This window comes from Synchiropus splendidus, chromosome 1, assembly GCF_027744825.2.
Source record: "Synchiropus splendidus isolate RoL2022-P1 chromosome 1, RoL_Sspl_1.0, whole genome shotgun sequence".
Lineage (NCBI taxonomy): Eukaryota > Metazoa > Chordata > Actinopteri > Syngnathiformes > Callionymidae > Synchiropus > Synchiropus splendidus.
In genome coordinates, this window is record NC_071334.1 from 54087425 (window position 1) to 54108949 (window position 21525).

The following is a 21525-nucleotide window of genomic DNA, read 5'->3' on the forward strand; positions in this document are numbered from 1 at the left end:
GTCGACTGGAACTGCGGCGCTCACAACGAAAAGGCCAAGCAAAGATCGTAATCCAGTAAAGAAGCGACAACGTTTGTTCATTAGTGTGACAGAACTACTTGACGTTTGGACCCTGAATGCTGCGCTGCTGCGGAATCGTGAATCTGGGTTTATTAAAAAAAAAAAAAAAAAAAAAAAGAATAAATCTGTAACCAGATCAAACCAGCTAACTCAGACGGTAGAGAAGAGAGGGTCGCAGAAACGGTGCTGATAAGCTTTTCCAGCTTTATAAAATCCACAGTCGACGGCAGCATCCTGATCGCTGAGGTAAATACAGTTCATTGTGAAATGTTGTCTCGAGAGCTGGGGCGGCGGTGGGGTGGTGGCGGGAGGTTAGAGGGGCTGCAGGTTCACACACGTCACATGCACACGCTGCATCAATGCCAGTGAAGTTCACGTGGAAGCGACAAGATTTTGGTAAAACATCCACCGTTTCAGTTCACACTAGAAAGCAAAGCAAATTTAGTCCCCACGCAGCTCTTCTGAAATTCCTGTGCTTCGCTCCTGCCGCGGCGACATGCAATCATGTCTTCCAATAAAAGTAAGTCTTTCAGGGGGAAAAAAGTTGATGGACATTTATTTATCAGCAAAAGAACAGAAAAAAAGTGCCCCACTGCATTTTTTTTTTGTTTAAAAACTCAACTACCGGCGAGCGGCTTCAAGTGTCGGCCCGGTCTTGAAGGCTGGAGTCCGTGAACACCGAGGACGAACAGTTTGGCAAAAATGACTGGCTTGGTCATTTTCTCACTTCAGAGATCAACACGCACACAGAAACAGAAACATCTTTTCTCTGGATCACTCTCCCTGTAAAAGTGACTAATAAATTAAAGAGGACTTGAAGAGATCTGCTTAAAAGACTGTGTCTATGTATATATTTAGATTTATATATATATTTATTTAGATATCTCTATAGGTGACGTGACGTTATAGTGTCCAGGTCTGGTGCTTCCATGTCTCCGGCCCTCGCTCATGAGAGGGTCAGCACGTGGCGGCCGGCTGGTGACAAGGGTTCGGGGTCCAGTCTCAAGCCTTGCCTTCCTCCACCTTGACAGCCTGTGGTTTGATGGCTCCAGTGCGAGCAGGTTTGGCTTGACCAGTGGAGGTGAGGGAGTCCTGCAGTGCGCTGGTCAGAGTCCCGGTCGGTGTCTTCACCTCCACCAGAGCTTTGCGTGCATCTCGCATGGTTTTACTCTGTAGAGAGGGAAGAGTCACTTGCAGCCTTCTCTGCAGAATCTTCACTACGACATTAACTGAGCACACAGCAGTCTGGGCTTGAAAAGATGCCTCACTTTCCCCCGAAAACAGGGGAGTCAAACTCACTGAAGGGCCAAGGTTGTTAACCCTTTTTGGTTAAAAACTAAGACAAGCAATATCGCTGCATTGATACAAGCCTATCAGTAAATACAGTGCTGGATGTAGTTACCGCTTTCCACAAGCAGTTGGCGAACACCTGTAACTTCAGCCTGAGCAACATTCGGGCCTGTTTCTGTCAGTTTCTGAGTTAAAAAAAAGTTTGAAAACAGACCCACAGAGATAAGGTCGGTTTGAGTTACGCAATAGGAGCAAAACAGACGGCAAGAGAGCGAATTACAGCATCAGATTGAGGCGAGTGACATTCCCGCTCTGATGGAGATGGTACAGTGGGACAGAAAGTGAGGGCAGCGGTTGGCGCCCTGCTTCATGACAACGTTCTAAAAACATTCGGGAGCCACTTCACGGTCAAACGTGATGCAGAAAAAATATGCCAAAAGAGTATTTGACCATGGCTGGCGCCGTCATATTAGATGAGTGAATTTGCTCCCATGGCCAACTTTGGATCACACAGAAGTTTGCCTTCATCAACAGTTTTCAAGCTACATCCAGCTGAAATAAACACAAGGCTCGGAAGAATGAGTCTTGCATTCACGCTCCTGCAGGCCACATGGAGGGACTTGGTGGGACCTGGAGTTTGACACGTGCTCTAAAGCCTCAAGGTCGTGATGTGCAGAGATCACACTGCTGAGAGTCAGCGGTGTTAATCATATTCCAAGGTAGACAGGACGAGTGACGCTCACTGATTCATTCTGGTTACAGTTATTATAAAGGAATAGACCAAACTGAAAAAGCTAAATAAAATTTTGAATGCCAATTACCAACTCATACAGAATGCTGGTAGAGAACACATTTACATGCCGTTTAGATGACTGAATATTTTTGACTTTTTACATGTAACAGACTAAGCTTTTCAAATGATAATTTATAAAACACAATTTCCTATGATGTAACAGGCTGAGCATGTAAACAGAAGTCCATACATCAGTGTTTTTTAACCTATTTTAAGCCACATCACACTTGGTCCATTGAAAAAAATCCAGAGGCACAGAACCAAAGGAACCTTGGCCAAAGCGCAATTGTGCTTAGTCAGCAATTAAATTGTGAAACCTTTGCCGAAACAAATAGCAGAAAATGTATCTGTTTAAAAATGTCTCCATAAAGTGGTGGGTAATAGGGCAAAAATATTTATTTTAAATAACTGTTTCCATTTTATCACAATCCTGTGTGTATTTTGAGACTGACTTGCAAGTTTCTAGTCAGTGTTGTAAGGAAAAAAAGCCAATGAACAGATGAAAGCCAAAATATTAGTGATAACTGTTCCTCATAAGCATTGTAACAGGATTTAAGTGAGCAAAACACAGAGCAGATTACTGATGCAAACTTAGGTCACGTTTAGTGGAACGCTTGCTGTTCGGCTATCATCGTCATAGTTTCCTTCTAGAGTGAAGACACCCAGACAGCTTTCTAGCACAGGTCATTGGAAAACAATCTGGTCAGCTTCATCTGCCGTGTGCTGTGTTCAGGTTGGGATACAGAGCCCAATTTACCTCTTTTGCATGATTTGATTCCAGCACATTTTTTTTTGCCTCAGATTGGTTCATAACAATTATTCTTTCAGTCCTCTCATTTTTCTGACACTATGAAGCTGAAGACGTAACGTTACACACTCGGCAACAGCTCCAACAGCAAAGTCCACATGAAAAAAGAGATATTTCCAGACAATTATTACAGATGAAGAAAATGGATGAAATCAAATTACCTATCTTTACAGTGGGTGGCTCACCTTCATGCCATCCTCCGGCCCTTTAAGAGAGGGCTCGGGAGCAGAGGGAGGAGCAGAGTGGGGGAGGTCGCGGCCAGGGTTGGGGTAAGGAGGGGAGCGGATGATGACAGGTTTGTTGACCTGCATGACAGGTCTCTGGATGGGGTTGGGGAAAGGGCCGGTGGTGGGGGGCCGCATGTGCATCACCATGCTGCCCTGAGCAGGCTGCACCTAGTGGTGAGGGAGGGCAGGTGGGAGCAGAGGGGAAGGGGCGAGGAGGGAAGAGAGAGTGAGTAAACCGCTGTTGCATGATCATTTCTCTCAAACATCCACGTGGAAATCACACAAAAGCCAACAGAACTGAGTGAGAAGCCGCAAGAAAACATAGACACGGAAATTATAGATACAAAAACAAGTCAACTGAAGGAGAAGTGTAATGATTCAAAGGTAGAGCAAAAGTGGACACTGTTAAAGGAGATGAAAAAATGATACATGTAATTCATGACGAAACAAGCCTCAAAAGGTACCTGCTGGGCAAAGTGAGTTGGCAGAGGCCCGACGGGGCCGGAGGGTTTTCCGCTGGGGCTGGCAGAACCAGGCCTGGTGGGAAGCAGAGGCACTTCAGAGGGATGAACAAAGACTAGACAGACAGCATGTTTGACTGGCTGCTCACCTGTAGGAGCCAGAGAGTCCCGCTGAGTGATTTGGCTTATCAGAGAACTGGAATCCTTTCATTTCCATCTGGGAGCCCTGAGAAAGCTGCAGCACCACACACACAATGTTGAGATCCGGCAATTTGGAAGCATCAACGTGACACCTACATCTCTGCTGCCAGTCATAACGGTGGGCTGGGAGCCGGGGGGCATCATCCTCCGAGGACCGCCCACAGACAGGTTCTGTCCTTGCTGCAGCTGGATGGACTGTGGGAGGATGAGGTGCTGCTGAGCAGAGCCGTAGCGCAGCTGAGACGCCGCAGGCAATGGCATGGTGACCTGTGGAGTCCAGACTTTTAGGGGCCGTCCGTTGAATACCAAACTATGCCGGTGCTGAACTGACCTGGATGAGCTGAGAGTCCATTAACTGGGAGGAGCCCAGACTGGGACCCTGGCTCATCGGGCTGTCGTAAACCAACTGCTGGCTGCCATTCATGGGCTGGTAGTGGGACCCAGACTGAGACTTCACCATGTCTGAGTGCTGCATCCCCGGAAAAGGCGAGTACGGGGCTTTGAGAGGGCCTCCACCGGACAGGACCATGGGGCTCGGCTGCGAAAGGTTGTGGTGCATGTAAACCTGTGACCTGAAGAGATGAAACAAAAAGCAACTTTTAGCTTCCACTAAACTGACATTGGACGTCCGGTGAGTTCGATCCACACCTGAAGGGAGGGATGGAGTTGAACATCTCCTGGGACTGAGACACTGGCAAACCGCCTCGCAGACCCAGCTGAGCCTGAGCCTGTAGAGAGGTGTGCAGCGAGATGGGAATCTGCTGAGCAGCTGCAGCCTGTTGAGTGTTGAGAAAGAACCAAACAAGATTCAAGACAATATTCATATAGCCAGTTTGGGAATGTGGGTGTGTCAGAGTGTACCTGCTGGTAGGTCTGCTGCTGGGTCATGGTGGGTGGAACCAGGCGGGGCTGGCTGGGAAACACATGACCATCCAGATAGAGAGGAGGGATATGACTTCCTGGAGATGGTTGGAAACACACTAGGGTGAGTGGAATATGATAATTCACTGTCTGACTTCCAAACTAAAACAAGTATTCACATTGATCAGGTGCAAGCTCACAATTCAGACTCAAGTAATTCGACAAAAGCTCTCATTCTTGGTAAGTAATAACTTAAAAAAAAGCACTCTACCTTGCATGGACATGGAGGGGGCGACAGAGGCCACAGGCATCGGGGGCATGGACACTCCACCAAAGGAGCTGTAGCTGACGCCGCTGGAGGAGCCCACACTGCAGGGAGGCTGAGCGCCCGAGGACCCTGCTCCAGGAGAACCCTGCTCAGGGAGCGACTGGGAGTTCTCCCAAGCTTTGCGAGCTGATTCCATCTGCGTGACAAGATGACTGTTACTCTGCGCCTTCACATACAAGTCAGTCCAGTACAACTACCTTGAGCGTGAGATCAGTACTGGGGAAGGAGATGGGGTTGAGGTTGATTCCCGGCTGCAGGTGGTTGGAGCACAGTATAGGGATGCTCTGGTTGAGCGCCGTCTGTTTATGGCAGTACATTTACACATTTATTCAAGGAGCTCATGAAAGATGACTGTATAAGATGGAAGCTGGACTCACGTTGGTCGCCAGAGCGTCCTGGAGCTTGTTGACAGGATTGGACACTGGCACTGCTGTTGAGCCCTGCGGGAGGCTGAAATCAGAGTCCTTGGCACTGACCCCAAACTCTATAGGAGGCACGGGCAGAACGCTGTCCACATGGAGATCCACGCCGTTGACTGGTGTGATGGGACCGCTGACTTCCAATCGATCGACACCTTCTGATCCTTTACGGTGCTTGAGGGAGCGTTCGTTCCCGATGGGACCTGGTTTGTGCTGCTCCTTGCTCTGCTCTGGACTGGCATCTGAATCCTTATAAACAACAACAATAAACAACATCAACAGGGATTCAGTAAGGGACACCATACAGAAGCCACACATAATATTTAAACAGGATTTACCTCAGAGTTGGGCTCACTTCCAGTGTAAGACACCTGCTTGGTCCACGAGTCTCCGCCTGAGGACTGCACTGACAGAGCTGCAGCATGATAATAAGGGCTACTGTTAACATAGTGTGCAACGATGGATACTGTTTTTCCCAACGCTTAAACCTCAGACCCTAACATTATACTTGGCTCTCTGTCTCAAAGTGTTTCAGGGCTGGCAATTCTCCTCCTGGACATGTTAGTAACCAAAGTAACCAACCATAGCGCAACAGTTGTGCGAATACGCACAATATGATGACATGTAACATGCAGCTACCAGTTTGCTAACTGATGCTGAAGAATAAACTCCTGCTGACAGTAACTACCATCTGTAGATAAGAACTGTCGAGAGTCAATGGCATTTTCAAAGTCATATACTGCCTATAATCTCTCAAGTGAAAGCAAGAACTTCACCAGAGCTATTGGTTTCCCAGATTTCTGTTCCCAGGTTGTTCGAGGTGAGTGGTTCTTCCGGCGGCTCCATGACCATGGCCCCCTGCTTCTTGGCAAAGCGTGGTGGGATCTTGGAGGTGAGAGATCTGCTTTTCACCGAGACCTAGGGCAGATTTAACAAAAAAACAATTCACCACCAATTCTCTCACAGGTTTATGGTCATGAGGGAGACATACCTGAGCTGACTGCTCCTTCCTCCTCCGGTCATCCTCCTGTGGCCGTCTTTGCTTTTTGGACAACGCGTCTTGGTAGCTGTCTGAATTTGAAATTGGTCCTCCGGTGTTTTCATCAACTACAGAGATAAACAGGAATAAATACCTGTAGCCTCTCAGGTTTCATTCAAATCACACATTCTCACTTGGGTAGCCGCTGAGCTCGTATTGGGGCAGAGATTCAGTCAGGTCTGTCTTGACGGCTCCTGGTTTCAGCTCTTTGTCGATTTTCTTCCCAGAGGACTCGCTGGGCTCTCGCTCCTCCGACTGCTCGATGTTATAGATTGGACTGCACTCGTCTGGGCTTCTGCTAGGAAAGACAGACGGAGCAAGGTGACTTCAGTTGGAGGAAAAACATTTAAGGTTGATCTTCACAGTTTTATTCCACAGATGAGCTGCACAGTGTGGGGACATGAAAATAGTGCATGGCATTAGAAGACCAACTACATGTGATCTAAAACACTAAAATGATATTATTTTTCTAATTGTCATTTAACTTTTAGGTAAATCATATTCTTTGCATATTGTGGTATTTCGGAATCCCTGCATTAGCTCTGTCAAAATATATTCATCAGCTTTCCAACTTTGCTAAGACATGAAATAGCGTGACTGACCTCTTACAAGACGTTCCTCCATTTTGCCAACCGTCGCTCCTGTTGGACACAGCATTTGGGGGATTTTCAGGCGTTCGTGCCATCTTGCTTGTTTCCAGCAGTGACGGTTCCCCTTTCCGGTTCTGTCTTTCAACCAGTGGTCTCTGGCTGGAGAAGCTTCTCTTGGTCAGTTCTCTTGTGTCCACAGAAGCAGCTTCACTGAGGCAGGAGTCAGTTGGAACCTCGGCGTGTCCCTGTGCAGAAGCAGAGCCCCCTCCCGTCCGTTTCTCCCTCCAGTCGCCAAAGTCACTGTTGTCTGATCCACTCTCCCAGTCTTCTGCAGGAGCTTGCTGGCTGGGACGCACTCCAGTGTAGTGGCCAGTCGGCCAGTTCTCCTCTGCGGTGCTCTTGGGGCGACTTGACCAGGTGTTGGTGAAGTCTCCATTAAGGTACTCGTCGCTGGTCCACTGGTTTGAACCAGGTTCACGTTCCTGTCGAAGACGGCGGAATCGTGGTGGTTTGTCCTGACGTGGAGGTCGTCTTCTTCTCAGCATCTGCCTGTCGGGGTTTTCATTGTCGAAGAAGTATTCTCCTTCTCGCTCCTCGGAGCCGTTTTCCATAAAGGTGCCAGAAAACTTTGGTTGATACTTGAGAGAGTCTCGGTCAGATGGGGGTCTGCGGTTGTAGCTCGTCTCTGCTCCGGTACCGTAGCCGTTCTCTTGCATGGAACCTGTGTTACTAAATTGGTGTCCGCGCCCCCTCCATGAAGACATTTCTCTTTGGCCGCCAAAGTTTCGATTGTAGTTAACACTGGTGTTGAGCCTAGGCGGCAGCATTCGACCTCCGAAACCTCGGCCCACCTTGGCCTTCTCTCTTTCAGTGTTCTGGTCTTCAGCATACATCTTAGAAGACCTCCATGAGTCTCGATCAGCTTTCCGAACCTCACCAGTCTCTGGGTACGATTCTCCATTCTCTGATCCTTTCTGCCGCCGTCTCTTGGGCAGCTCTTCATATTCAGACGCTTCACTCAAAGTCTCGCTAACGTTGCGTCGTCGGGGTTTTCCCCTCAGAAACTCGTCCACCTTAAGATCTCCCGTATGTGCTCGACCTCTGCCCGTTCTCTGACCACTGCTGTTGTTGTTGTTGTAGCTTCCTCTCAAGCTGTCTCCACCTCTGCCACCACGGCTGCCACCTCGAGGATTGAACTCCCTAAACCCTCGGCCACGTCCTCGACCAGATCCCCTGACTCCTCCAAAGGCTTGCTCTTCATCTATGAAGATCCAGTTATTACGTCGGGGTGCTTGTGAATCCTGGCAATCTCTGCCAGGCTGGTTTTTGCTACTTTCCCACACACTCTCTCTGGGACTCTCCTCATTGTGAGTGCTCAGTGGTCTCTCGGATTTGGGAGCAGGAGACTGACGTTGCCTCTCTTCATGTTGTTTCTCTACAACAGGCGAGGACCGATTGTTAACAGGCTGGTTATCCTTCTTCAAGTCATACACATTGGTTAGGACTTCCTTCTCCAGACGGTACGGCACAGGCTTCTCTTCAGGCTCCGGTTTCGGCTTTTCATTTTCTTTATCTTCTACTTTCAAAGCTTTGAGCACTGGCTTCTTGATTGGACCAGTTCTCCTGACCAGGGTGCGTCCGCCTGTCTCAGACGGCTGAGTAATGCTGCCACTTGAACATGAGCTGAGCTCAGACCACTGGCCAGAAGCACTGTTGACACCTCCATCTTGTTTCTGACAATCACTTCTTCTCCAGCCATCTCTGGAGGCGATAAAGTTCTCGTCCTGAGAGTCTGAACCATCTTTCAGATGCCGGTCCCAAGAATCTCTCTTCGAGAATTCACCGTCTCCATGAAGTTGCGTGCGGCTCTGAGCATTGGACAGCAATCCATGATCGTGGTGCTCTCTTTCTCGGCTTTGATAGGAGTGTTGGGGGACATCTTCCTGAGGACCAGGCTGAGCCTCACTGGCTTCATGTGTGTCTTGCAGGGAGGAGGCCAGATCAACACTGAGAACCAAAAAAAAAAAAGAAAAAATTAACTACTCATATCAAACCACATTTGGTTTGGCTTTTTGGTCATAACCACGATTAAAATTATGATAAAATAGGTGACATTCAAATGTGTCAATAAAAAAAATGTTGTGCAAGATGTTGCCAGCCCTGTCTTCTTCTAAAGCTTCTTGAGGGCCACCAATTTGTACTCTGCACTCTTTGCAATCAATTTCCATCTCTTTTGTCACAAAATACGAACCATCTTTTTTAATTTACGCCCTAATGCACTGGTGTGGCCAGCAAATTGTCTTCAGACCAGTGTCAAATTCAACAGACACTGACCTGTCATCCGGCTGGCCGCTCTCCGAGCTCTCGTGCTGCCTCTGGTATGGTGGCGTGAAGCTGCGTAGTGGGTAGCCATCTTGGCTCCACACGGGATAGGAATCAGAAGAAGGAGTTTTCCTGTCCTGGTGGCTATTGGGATGACTCCCCTCATCAGAATTGGGACTATTTAAGTGATCTTGGTGCAGCAATTGTTTCCCCATTCCTGTTGAGACGTCACAGAATTCTGTAATGGCTGACACATCTTGGAAAAGAGTGGATTTCTCAAATGCCCACCTGAAGAATGGACACTTCCAGAATAATAGTCAGCTGCGGATCTTCCTTGAGGCACACGAGGATCCATGAATGGTGGCATCATCATCCAGCGGGGGTCGAAACCAAGTACATGGGGGGGATAGTATCCCCTTTGTGAGTGGCCTGATACAGAGGGAGCTTGATGGCTTGACTGCCAGTTCTGCATCTTATACACTTGTTCCTACAAAAATAGCATTTATTCAAAGATGTTATGTCAGGGATGGAAAATAGTTGCCATTTGCTTTGTGTGTCTCATATGAAACACGCTGTATGAATGAAGCTCTCTTGAGCAGTGAAAATAAATCTATGAATCAATGAACGCTGACCTGCTGTTGATGCGGCTGTTTCTGAAAGCGTGGTGGGATGGTGTTGGAGGGGTGACGCCCACCATAATCTCCAGAGGCAGAGGATTCTGGGCCATCGTCTTCGCTGCTGCGATAGGCAGGGAAGCCTGATTCCTCACGGTAACTGTTGCAAGGGGAGTTGTCTGAAGGACAATCGTCTGGAAATGATTTTTAGAAGAAATTTGATTTTACATACACACAATCATGAATTTATTCGTTTCATTTTCTCACCTTTTGTGCTATATTGCCAGTTTTCATGATGCGCTTTACCCTGCTCTCTGTTGGGAGACACAGGGACCGCTTTGGCATCCCCATCTTTGGACCCGTCATCAGATCGTGACGTCTGCCTTTCTGTCTTGCCAAATTTCTCATCTAGCTTCTTGAGTTTTTCAGCACAGGCTGCTAGTCGCTCCTCACGCGCACGTCTCTCTTCTTCCTCGCGACGCTTGCGGGCTCTCTCAACTGCCTCAGACAGCTCTGGAGACACGTACTTGGCCCTGGCCGGAGGCTGAGTCTGACGCTGGTGATCATCCTTGTCAGTCAATTGGTCACCGTGGTTTTTCTGCAGAGAGAAAGTTGGGAATGACGGAGAGAACTGCTTCATCTGATAGCTATAACTTTAGTGTGTGGCACAGAAGCCGGAAGAAAATGTAATAAAACCAGCGTTTTTCAACCAGTGTCCCGTAAGAGACCAGTAGGACTGCTGTAGGAAATTATCCAATTTCACTTAATTTGTTTGGAGATAAGGGTGTGTGATATGACGACATTAGACCGTGACCAATCAGTATGTGTTGATGATGTGAGGAGACCGTATTAATGCTCTCGGTCACATTCTATCAATTGCAGATCTATGCTGACACACAGACTCTCAATCACAGAGGGAACTGCGCACTCGTCGCAAACGCATATTTGTCCCACACACACTCACAGTTGGAGAAAACACGAGGCAGATGTGCCTCTGTCTCACTAACACCCAACTTCACGTCAGAATAATGGAGATTTCTTAGTTTGACCTGCAACGCCAAAGACAGCCTGCACTGCAGAGCTAACGTTAAGTTTCACTTGACGCCTTGATTTGCACTCGTGCAAGTTTGCCACACTGTTTAATGGGCTTAAAACTAAATGCTGGGCCAAATAAAATCTCTTCAAAATGTGGAGTGCTAAAGAATAATTCATGTAATGAGCTGAGATAATGAATATTGAAGAAGATAGCTAGAATAAAATGACACAAAAGGATGTAAAGTGCATGGAAACCTACAGTACAGTACAGGCCAGATAAAGTTGACAAAGGTTTTCCAGGCCAATAATCCATGATAGGAATCTGTCTGCATGTCAACTTTATAGGAGAGGATAATAGAAGATGCCTTATAGACATAAGACCTTTTATTTGCTCAAAATTGTTGCACTAAAAGCTTTTTCAGAAATCAAAAGGGATTGTCTTTGCTATGGCCAACGTTCCATTGGTGTTGTGCCTTGGGATTAATGGAAGAAGTGTGCTGTGTGTGAAAAACGGTGTACAGAACTGATCAGTGTTGACTACCAGTGTTTCTGTGGCGCTGACTCTGCCGTTTGTCTTCCTGGCAGGTTCATGCTGATGAAGGTGTTGTTGTTGGTAGGGGTAACCGTCCTCAGGACCTTCACCAGAACTTGGGGAAGACTGGCAATCACGCTGGTTCTCCCTTTCTCTCTCCCACTCACCCCTAAGGAAACATATAGTTTGAGTACAAGGTTTACAAAGAACACCACAGAGAAGAAATCTGATGATTACTTCACTTGATTATTAATTAAAAAAAAAAAGAGGCCCTACCACATCTTGCTTTTATCATTGGCAGAGTGCTCTTCTTCATCATCACTGAACTTCAGTTTCTCACTGTAATCCACTTCCTCATGGAGACCTGAAGACGCACACAAATGATTGCACTTGAAATCAAACATGTTTTATGAACATTTCATGTCACGGTGGTGAAGGGCATTTGTTTCTGCAGGTACATACACACTAGTGAATCACAAAAACACCAGGTGAGTGGAAAGGCAATCGTGTAAGGTACAGAAACTTTGTCCTAAGACGCTCACCAGCCCAGCCGTCATCACAATCATTGTCGAGATCATCCAGATCCTTCAGGTCGTCAGGATTGATGATAGCAGGGCGCAGCGTTCTGTCACCAGGTCTGCGGATCGGCTGGGAAATGAGTCTTGGTGGAGCTCTGACAAATTTGTTTTCTCTCCTCACGTCACCACTGAGACACAAAATCAATCATAAGCAAATGCAAAGTTCTTCAATTTTACTTCCTCAATGGAATGCACTTACTTGACCAATTCAGGTTTGGCATAACTTTGTCTAAATGCAGGTTTGCTATCGAATCGAGCTGGTGCTGTTACAGGTGCTGGGGCAGGGTCCGGCCCGGGGGTTTCCCGGGATTCTTTAGAACACATCTGTCAACACAAGTGAGTGTCATTCAATATCAACAATAGATAAACTGGACGTAGAAAAAATAGAAAAAAGAACGTACAAATGCAGGCAGCATGTCGTGGTAGACAGCAGTGGAAGTATGCTGAAGCTGATACTGCAGAGCAGTCGGGACGGTTGTTCTTCGTACAGGCTGGGCAGGTCGCAGCGAAAGCTCCTTGGGATCGAGCCCTGGTGACTGAGCTGACACAACAGTGGAGGAGGAGATAGCGGTGGCAGAGGTGGGATGAGATGTGGCCGGAGGGGTTCCCGTCTCACCCGGGGCAGTGGGTTTACCCTCAGGATCTACGAGCAGACCGAGGGATGAGGGCTGAAGGTTCCTGCCTCCACCTTCCCTCCAGCTCGTAACATCTGGAAATGAGGGGGCAGAGAAACATGAATGAAGATGAAGAACGAAAAAAATAAAGTCATTTGTCATCCTTTCTACTAAAAATAGCATTATGTTGCTCAACTGAATCAAACCAACATTATCCTCCACCATCCATTTGAACTAACCAAAGCAATAATCAAAGTTATTCAGCATCATCTGGTTATGTGGCTGGTGATTCCGTGAATGCTCACTTTGGGGGCGGAGGCTTGGTCCGGGCCCATACGACGGATCGAAGGCGCTTCTTTCCTTTCCAGCTTTGTCCTGTTCTCCAGCTGCCTTTAGCGTTGGGAACTCCTCGTGAGAGAAGGGCTGCAGTCTGTTTGAGACCCTTAGACCTGGAGTTGACAAGCAAGTGTATTTATACAAGTACTTAAAATTTGTCAACATTATGGATCAGAAATCATCCAACCACCACTCACCATCTTGCTCTACTGCTTTTCCATTTAGCTGGGCCCATTGCTTTGGTCCACTTGTGTTTGTGTTCTATGAAATCATAGACAAAGCTCATAAATCATCACCCTTTATCTGTAGGTCATTTGAACAGGTTTAGTTTTGTAATTTCCAGTGTAGATATATTCATCCAGATATGGTGGATGAACTCACCTCCTGGCTGGCTACTGGCGAGGGCTTCTGCAGATTGGAGACAGATTTCTGTAAAGCCAGCTGTGGCTGCGACTCCTGCAGCTGTGGTGTTGATGCAACAGAACTAAAACAAAAAGGGAGTCGATGTGATAGAAAACATGGCACTGAGAGCAGAGAACTGTCTTAATCATTACCTCTTTTGATCGGGTTGTTCCGGCTTGTTTGCCCATCCTGTACCGTCTTTGGGCACGATAATCACGTTTGGGTCGTTTCCTTTGTTTTCAGACTTCAAGCTCGGCAGGTGAGCGGGTGGGGGCATGCGCCGGGCTGTAGCCACTTTGCCAAGACTCTGTAAGCCATGTCGAGGAACTACAGGCAAAGACACATTGAAAAACTATGGAAAGGAACAAGCAGAATAATTTCACAGACATGTTATATCTTACCTGTGTTTTTCTGAGTTTCTATTGATTTTCCCTTGTACTTGTCAAATAGGCTGAGAGAGGAATACTTGCTTTTCCCATCCTTGGACTTGGTTATTTGCCCCAAACGATCGGACATTGCGATGTAATGTCATCTAGTATGGAAATTTTTCTTTGCGCCTCTGCCCAGTGCCTCAGATTCTACAGAAATAGAAACAGAAAAGTGTTGGTCAGATGAGTATGTCACACACTTGAACTTGATGCTAAATTTACAAGAACAGCAACATTTCATGTTAAATACATAACATATATTGAACCACAACAACTGAACTCAAGTCAAAATTAAGCTGGTTTCATGTTAGCCTGTTATTTCGGTCTATACATTAGGTTTAGGGCTGCACCGACTCATCGACTGGTGCCGATATGGAGGTTTATGACGTCATCACGATCAGCCAATCAAATATACCAGTAGGCAGATTAAACATTTTTTTTGTTACAAAAAGGATGCCCTTTATATTCACAAATGATGAGTAATACCATTTGATCTGTTCACTGAAAAGAGAATAAAGGTTATCCATATTATATTAAGCAAATTGTGTTTTGTATTGCTATTTAATTTGCTTTAAATAATGTGCAGTAATATTCGTATTTAGTAGCTTTGTGACATAAAAAAAATGACTTTTGTATGTGATTTTGTTTGTGCAAAAAAGAACATCTGTTCAGACTTTCAAAATTATCAGCAATCTGTGTTTTTTTCCCCAACTCAAATTGGCATTGCAATGAAATGAATGCAATGTTTGAAGTTGTGATTTAAAAAACAAAAGCCTGCCGCGGGGCTGAATCAAGCTCCATGACACTGCAGTAGAAAACCTGGCCACCAACTTCACCAGTCACAGAGGCGCAACAGCCATGACACGGACGACAGCACCGTCTGACGACCAAGCTATTGATTGATCAGCACACCCAAAAATGATCTTGAGTGTCCCGACCCTAGTCTCACATTTGCTCATTGATGTCATCTGAGGTGTCAAGTATCAAGCGCGTCAGTTGTATTCAAATAGGGTTGAACTTCGTGGTTTGACCTGGTAAATCTGATCATCAGTTGTTGAGTGCCCTAATAGTAGCCATCGTTCAGTCGTGTGAATAGGTCAGCATCAACCCAACAGACCAGTGTCAGCACGAAGACGAGGGCTGGTATTGGGACATTCCTAGTTGTTCACTTATTCACAGAAACTTGCTTAATGTCTATCTTAATGTACTTCACAAATTTCACATTTCAGTGAGAGAATGCATTTTATATTTGTTCAGAATCAGGTTTGTGTCGCCACGCTATTGGAAGCAACTTCCATTCTTGAATGTGTTTTAACTTCTTGAGTTCATGGCATGATTTCATCAAATTCTGTCCCTCGGTTCGTGTTCTTGATTTAATCCTGGTCTCCCGCTGTCATTATCCTTCATGTTTCCTTCTCAGACTTGCCGGGTCAGACGTAGTCACCATAGCCATTAGCAGTGCCAGTGTATATCACATGACAGCAGAAAATGCAAAAAGCAGAGCAGTTTCTGGCCCCTCACCGCCCAATGTTTTTCAAGATGGAGCATGACTATGATTCCAAGCGAACAGGCAAACTAGGATACGTTCGTGAACAGGACATTTACATTTTCATTTTACATCTGAACAACTAAAAACTAGGGGTGCTCCGATCAGGGTTTTTTCTGCCGTTCACCGATACCGATCAGCCAGAATGCCAATCATCACCAATACCAATCACATGGATTGACAATGAATGAGACCTTCTGTGTACATGATGTGAAAACATGAACCATTAAATCATTTTAATTCAGACACGTTTTAATATACCTCTTCAAGAAGGAAAAATAGGAAAAAAATGCAGCAACTATTCTGTCAAAAGGACAACAGAAAAACACTTAATTTGATGTGAGATGTTGTGGTTCGGAGACTCTCGAGAGACTTCGCTATGTCCATGAAATATTTACATACTGGCCACTTGTAGCAGATCTCCCAGATAGAGAGCACTACATTTATGACAGTATCCACTCCGGACGTTTTCAAAAGTTTCAGATTCAGGTGGCTGACGAACGCTGCACCTGACTCCAAAACGGCGACGGATCCAGCATAAACGACACCTGAGAAAGGCTGGTTATCGAGCTGGGTGAAATTAATAATTATTTACTGCACAACCCGTTCCGTGAAAGAATCTTCACGGCAGACATGCCTTTGCTGAGTGAGCAGCGAATGGACGCGTCACAACCAGCGATGCTTCATCAGAGCGGCAGCTGTCACTTGTGACCCGTCGGCAATGACAGGTAGTGATCGGCATTCACCCATCCAGCTGAAATCGGCCGATCGATCGGAGCATCCCTACTAAAAATACTATCAGTGGTCTGGTGACACGAGTGATTATTTATTGCGACAGAAAGCACAGCAATACAATGCAATATCGATATTTATCCAACATCGTTTAGGGAGATGTTTTTGTCAGTTTTACACGTGAATTACACGTGAGTTACTAGAATACACATGCAAGACGATGTAAAAACATTCTAGAGTTTCAGAAACTATATATATTAAATGTCTGTTATTTATCCCACATGATGCCCTGTGAGTAATTTAAGAATCATGATGGATCCAAGAACAAATACTTTCCACTATCCCCTGGCTATCATACTGGTTCCCATGAAAAAAGGGACTCCCTGGTAATTTTGCTGAATTAGACAGAACTTCATTGATTCATGTAGACCCATGGTTTTTGCGATCACCATATTGGTTTTCAGGCGAAATCTCACAGTTATCCTGACTATTAAGGTGTTTGTCACAGTTTGCAACTTAATGCTTGCCAGGAAGGTTGTTATGAAAGGTAAAGATGGAAATTGTTTCTCAAAAAAGTTGCTATGTAACACTCAGTTACGTTCACCCTACTTAAACTTGAAAATCTTGCTGCACCTAAGTTTAACCTGTGCTTACTAATTTCTGCTGATCCGCTTGTTTGAATGTTTCCACTTTGTTTTGGTACATTTGACCACATGAGATTTCATCATTTAAAAGTGACCATTATTCTGAAGGAGTGGCTGCACTCCTTTTGAGCCGCGGCAGTGTGCCATTTCGTTCACATGTAGTGGAATCCCTGGAAATTAAATTGAAATTAGGGTTGGCAGATATGGCAAAAATATTACAATTTCCGAAATTACGAAATCACAATTTCAATTTTCAATTAGATATTAGATGTCTTTTTGAGAATAGCTGAATAGTTTCTGCTCAGTGCAACCAAACTACTTCTGTGTCCTAAAAGAAAAAAAAAAAACAATCAACAGTTTGGATTTTGATTTTTGCCAACACATGCAAAGTATATAAGCTTACCAAATAGTAAACAACAACACTATTGACAAAGAGCAATCACCCAGCATAATAGGTGGCTTTCAATGACATTGGAACTGAATGTAGCTACAACATCAACTTAGTCAGGATTTAAGAACAGCCTTTTTGAAAACAGTCAAATGAATATCCTAACTTCACATTTTTAACAAAAAAATACCAGTCAGTCTGTCTGTCTGGTTATTGGATCTGATTCGAAAAGCTCCAGCAGCTTCAGACCATATTTCCATTTCATCTATTTTCATCATCTACAAAGACATTTGCGCAGTGTAAAGGTTGGCATACAGTTCCTTATTTACCTTCTTTATTATATCTGTAACATTCATTCGCTCAGACTGCTTAATAGCAGTAACAATTGTCCAAAATATGTATCTTTTCCGCCTAAAAAGGGTTCATGAGCATTATTTTTGCCCAATTCCAAGATATTCCACGTTAAACTAGACTTTATTCTTCCCACAATGGAGAAATTTGGGTTGTTACAGCAGGATAACAAACTTTAAAGACTTCAGATTACGTTTTAATCTGCAGATTCCACGCTTCCATGACAGGGCTTCCACTACATATTCACCATCTTACATGAGAGCAGCTATGGCTTCAGAATATTGACCACCTTTTTTAAGATGAAATCTCACATCAAACATATTAAATATGTTTATTATGTTCATTATGCACTGTTCTCCCTCCTGCCATCTGGCAGACGGTTCTGCAGCATCCGATGCAGAACCACCAGATTCAGGAACAGTTTTGTTCCTGGTGCTGTCAGGTTGCTGAACATTGGACAATAGCTGCAATACTGTTCATTTGTTCAATTGTACATCCTCTGGACTGGCACTTATCTGTTATTATTTTATTATTATTTATCTATCTATTTATTTTTGGACATTTCGTTTTGTTTTTGGAAACTGGAGGCCTCAGACCGAAATTTCGTTGCCATCATATAGTAATATGTTTTGTGCAATGACAATAAAGAAAGTCTAAGTCTAAGTCTTAAAGCAAATTGCAAACATAAAAACAAGCGAAAAAACACAAAATCCCTAAGGAAACATTACTAAATGACAGGAATAGATCTGTTGCTCGCAGAACTGAAGTGGCACATCTGAAGAGACAAACAGGGAGAGGAGGAATGCAGACAGGAGTGAGATATACTTCTCAAGATTAGAAACTCGTGTTTCTATGGTCACCAACTTAATAAATGCCAACTCGACCCTCAAGTTTCTTGTTTCTCCATCAAATTGTTTCTTGATTGGTTGTGGTCTGTTCTGGGGATGGCGGGGGCTCCACCACACACGGTTTCAAAACATCCTGGCGGAAATCGCAGGGCCCTACATAAAGAAACATAACTATAACTTGCAACGTTGCTTTGTATTATTTTAGTCAGGAATGTTATCAGTGAGTGCGACTGACAACCTTCACAACAGAAACGAAGATCCTATCACTACATGCAACTAGGCATAAGTTTGGGCACTAAAAATGAAAAGAATGTTAAGCCTGTGATGCATCATGCAAATTCTTAGTCTGAGTGATTCAAGTATATATGTCTTATTCTACTGGTACTATGAGCGAGTCATTTACAGATCGAATCATTCGTATAGTCATAGAATGTGACAGAAATTTTGAAAATTAGAGCAAGCTCAACAAAAAAGATGATCCACAACAAGATGTGCTGCAACAAAGAGTAAAAAAATAAATAATAAAAATAAATCAAGTGTAAGTGCAAACACCAAACCACCAGAAAAGACAACAAAACTCAGAGATTTTCAGCCAACTCAAAGATTTTGTTCCGGCCTGAATGACAAGAATACCTCAAACCCAAGAACCATGTCTTTACTTTGTACTTAACCTTCACGCCTCATCTGTCTGAAGCACTGTGGACATTCTTTCACACACATTCTATGATTTTCAAAGTGATCATCTGCAATATGTGGTTTGCACCATGACCAACGTTCATGAAGGGAAGGTTAAACCACCACAACTAAACTCAAGGTTGGCTCAGTGTCTCGTTTTGACGGGCTGATGGTGAGGAAGGTTAGAAAGGCCCTGGTTGTTTGAAACTTGGCCTCGTGAATATTCATCCTATCACCTCAGCAAATAAATCCCTCGGTTTCAACAAATAAGAGGGGATTCATCAGATGGCTAAGGCCGCTAGCCGAGCAAGGCTCCCCGATGTCACCAAACCAAACCCCGATATTCGGATCACGCGAAGCATGATCTGTGTTTAAACGTTCTTCCTCTGCAGTGCCTCAGATTTTGGTAAAATAGCGCTGTTCGCCAAAACACACTGAAAACCTCAGCGAAAGGCTACGTTAGCTTCGAAGCTAGCATCCAGCTGTGCAGATGTTTACATTTGCAACATGGCAGAAACCCACGGAAAACAAAACAGTAGACTATCCTACTGTTTTAATCGTAGCTGCAATCGTGACAATCTTCAGTCACTTTGTTGAGCATGCGATTTTGTGACAACAGTGTTTATATCGCCGAGGCTAGATGCGGCTAATGCTAACTTCAGATGTGTGAGATCGGAATCACAATCTAAGCAAATACCAGCGCAAGACGACTATCCACGACAACGAAAAACCTTGTTTTCCCTCTTAATATCTGACAATGTCGCCAGCTGATGAAGCATTCGAGAAGGACATACAGCCCAAGCTAGCGGCTAAAGGAAAAAAAGACTGTGTAAACACCACGGAATGTTATGATAAAAGCAAAAGGAGAAATGCTACGATTGGTTTGGACAAAAATACATTTTGTACTTGGCAAAATGTTACTGGTCACTCAGGGGTCGAGCAGCTCCAAAAACACCCTAAACTTCACGCGTTTGTTTTGTATAATAACCCCGGCTGCTGGCAGATTTGGAGAGCGAAATATACGTTGTATTGAACATGTAAAACACACTTATGGAATGCATTGCTCGATAAGAGCCAGTCCGCAGGTGACATTCGTAATTTGAGGATCAGAACGGTGTCAATACAGCGATGGGAAATGTAGGACAGGGCGATTAAAAATGGCTGCTGCCCAGAACAAAGCAACAATAAAACCGGGCACTTTGAGCAAGAGCGACATTTCAAATCCGTCAACAGATGACAGGCGACAAACCTACCGATTCAACGACGTAATGTAGCGTCTAATCACAGATGGAGATGTTTATCCACAAAACACACTCGAACCAAAGGATGGATGGCGATTGTAAAGGCCAATCTTCATAGGTTGAAACGATCGCAGAGTTGTTGCTGGGCTTCTACCCGGCCTGAGAGTGAGCTCCGGCTACAACGTCCTACGTCATCAGGCAGCGTAAAACACAACACTGCCGCCCCTCGACCAATGTGTGAAACTACACTTATATTATTTTTTATTATTATTATTTATTATTTTGTTTTTTTGTACTCAAATCTACCCACATGATGACCTCATTTACCACATCCATGAACCTGTCTCTCATATGCTGGTCCTCCATTTCCAACGGTCAAAATTGGTCACAGCTTCTATTTTGGTTTTTATTTACCATGGGTTATGTCCTAGTGGACTGTGGTAATGTTTGCAGTGTTTTGCAGGTATTTTTTTTTTTAGAGTTTTGCATCCTTGTTTATTGTTTAAGCACTCCAGATGGGGATAATTTCATTTGGACTCAGTGTTTATGAGAAAATATTCCTCAGCAGGCAGATTTATGTTGACGTTCACCCTGCAGCTGTGTGTGAATTAACTCAATCAATCAAAAGTAGCAACAGGTACGTTTGTAATTCTATTTTTTTTATAGTCAGTCTTATAGTCATGTATTATTATTTCTATTGCGAAATTTGGAAACATGGTGAACAAAATATTTCAAGTAAAAATCACTGATATAAATTAGACCTCTGCATCAGTGAGTAATCAATCGTATTATTTTCCACAGTTTATCTAGTTTGGTTTCACTGTGTGGAAAAATTTAAGTAGTTGAAGGAAATTAGTTTCCATGTGAACTAATATAATACGAACTAAATACATATCAACTACATATCACTATATATATATGTATATATATATATATATATATATATATATATATATATATATATATATATATATATATATATATATATATATATATATATATATGGTGACTGGTGAGCTGAGTCAGAGCAGAAACAAGGGCTGCTTGTGATGACAAAACGAGCGGAGCCAGAAGGCAAAGCTTCACCGGCGCATGGCTTAAAATGAAAAGGTGTGTCTCCAGTATTGTCCTCTAGAGGGAGCACTTGACTCGTTATTCACCA

General features: G+C 44.5%; 1 protein-coding gene across 2 annotated transcripts; it reads right to left on the minus strand.

Annotated features, from left to right (window-relative positions):
* Positions 1-161: 161 nt before the first annotated feature.
* prrc2b (proline-rich coiled-coil 2B) lies at positions 162-20533 on the minus strand. 2 transcript variants are annotated; one of them, XM_053854122.1, is made up of 31 exons: positions 20376-20533; positions 13912-14088; positions 13663-13837; positions 13490-13592; positions 13306-13369; positions 13078-13221; positions 12560-12867; positions 12358-12482; positions 12123-12286; positions 11857-11944; positions 11590-11749; positions 10281-10611; positions 10032-10207; positions 9688-9886; positions 9412-9616; positions 7090-9084; positions 6622-6782; positions 6440-6555; positions 6225-6366; positions 5787-5863; positions 5407-5697; positions 5227-5328; positions 4973-5165; positions 4702-4799; positions 4489-4616; positions 4172-4412; positions 3937-4107; positions 3789-3874; positions 3643-3715; positions 3137-3346; positions 162-1230 (listed from the first exon to the last, which is right to left on the minus strand). In XM_053854122.1, exons 2-31 carry the CDS (start codon positions 14024-14026, stop codon positions 1063-1065), a joined length of 6609 nt encoding a protein of 2202 aa, XP_053710097.1. In that variant the 5' UTR covers positions 14027-14088; positions 20376-20533; the 3' UTR covers positions 162-1062. The 2 variants fall into 2 exon arrangements, with proteins under 2 accessions (XP_053710097.1, XP_053710096.1); XM_053854121.1 differs by having other exon boundaries at positions 6622-6785.
* Between the last annotated feature and the right edge of the window lie 992 nt (positions 20534-21525).

Excerpts from the sequence above, each read along its gene's own strand:
- prrc2b (XM_053854121.1), bottom strand. The coding sequence starts at position 14,026 with ATGTCCGATCGTTTGGGGCAAATAACCAAGTCCAAGGATGGGAAAAGC. Across the intron at positions 6,367-6,439 it reads GGAAGGAGCAGTCAGCTCAG|GTCTCGGTGAAAAGCAGATC; the intron begins GTATGTCTCCCT and ends AATCTGCCCTAG. Across the intron at positions 5,864-6,224 it reads CTGGGAAACCAATAGCTCTG|CTCTGTCAGTGCAGTCCTCA; the intron begins GTGAAGTTCTTG and ends ATCATGCTGCAG.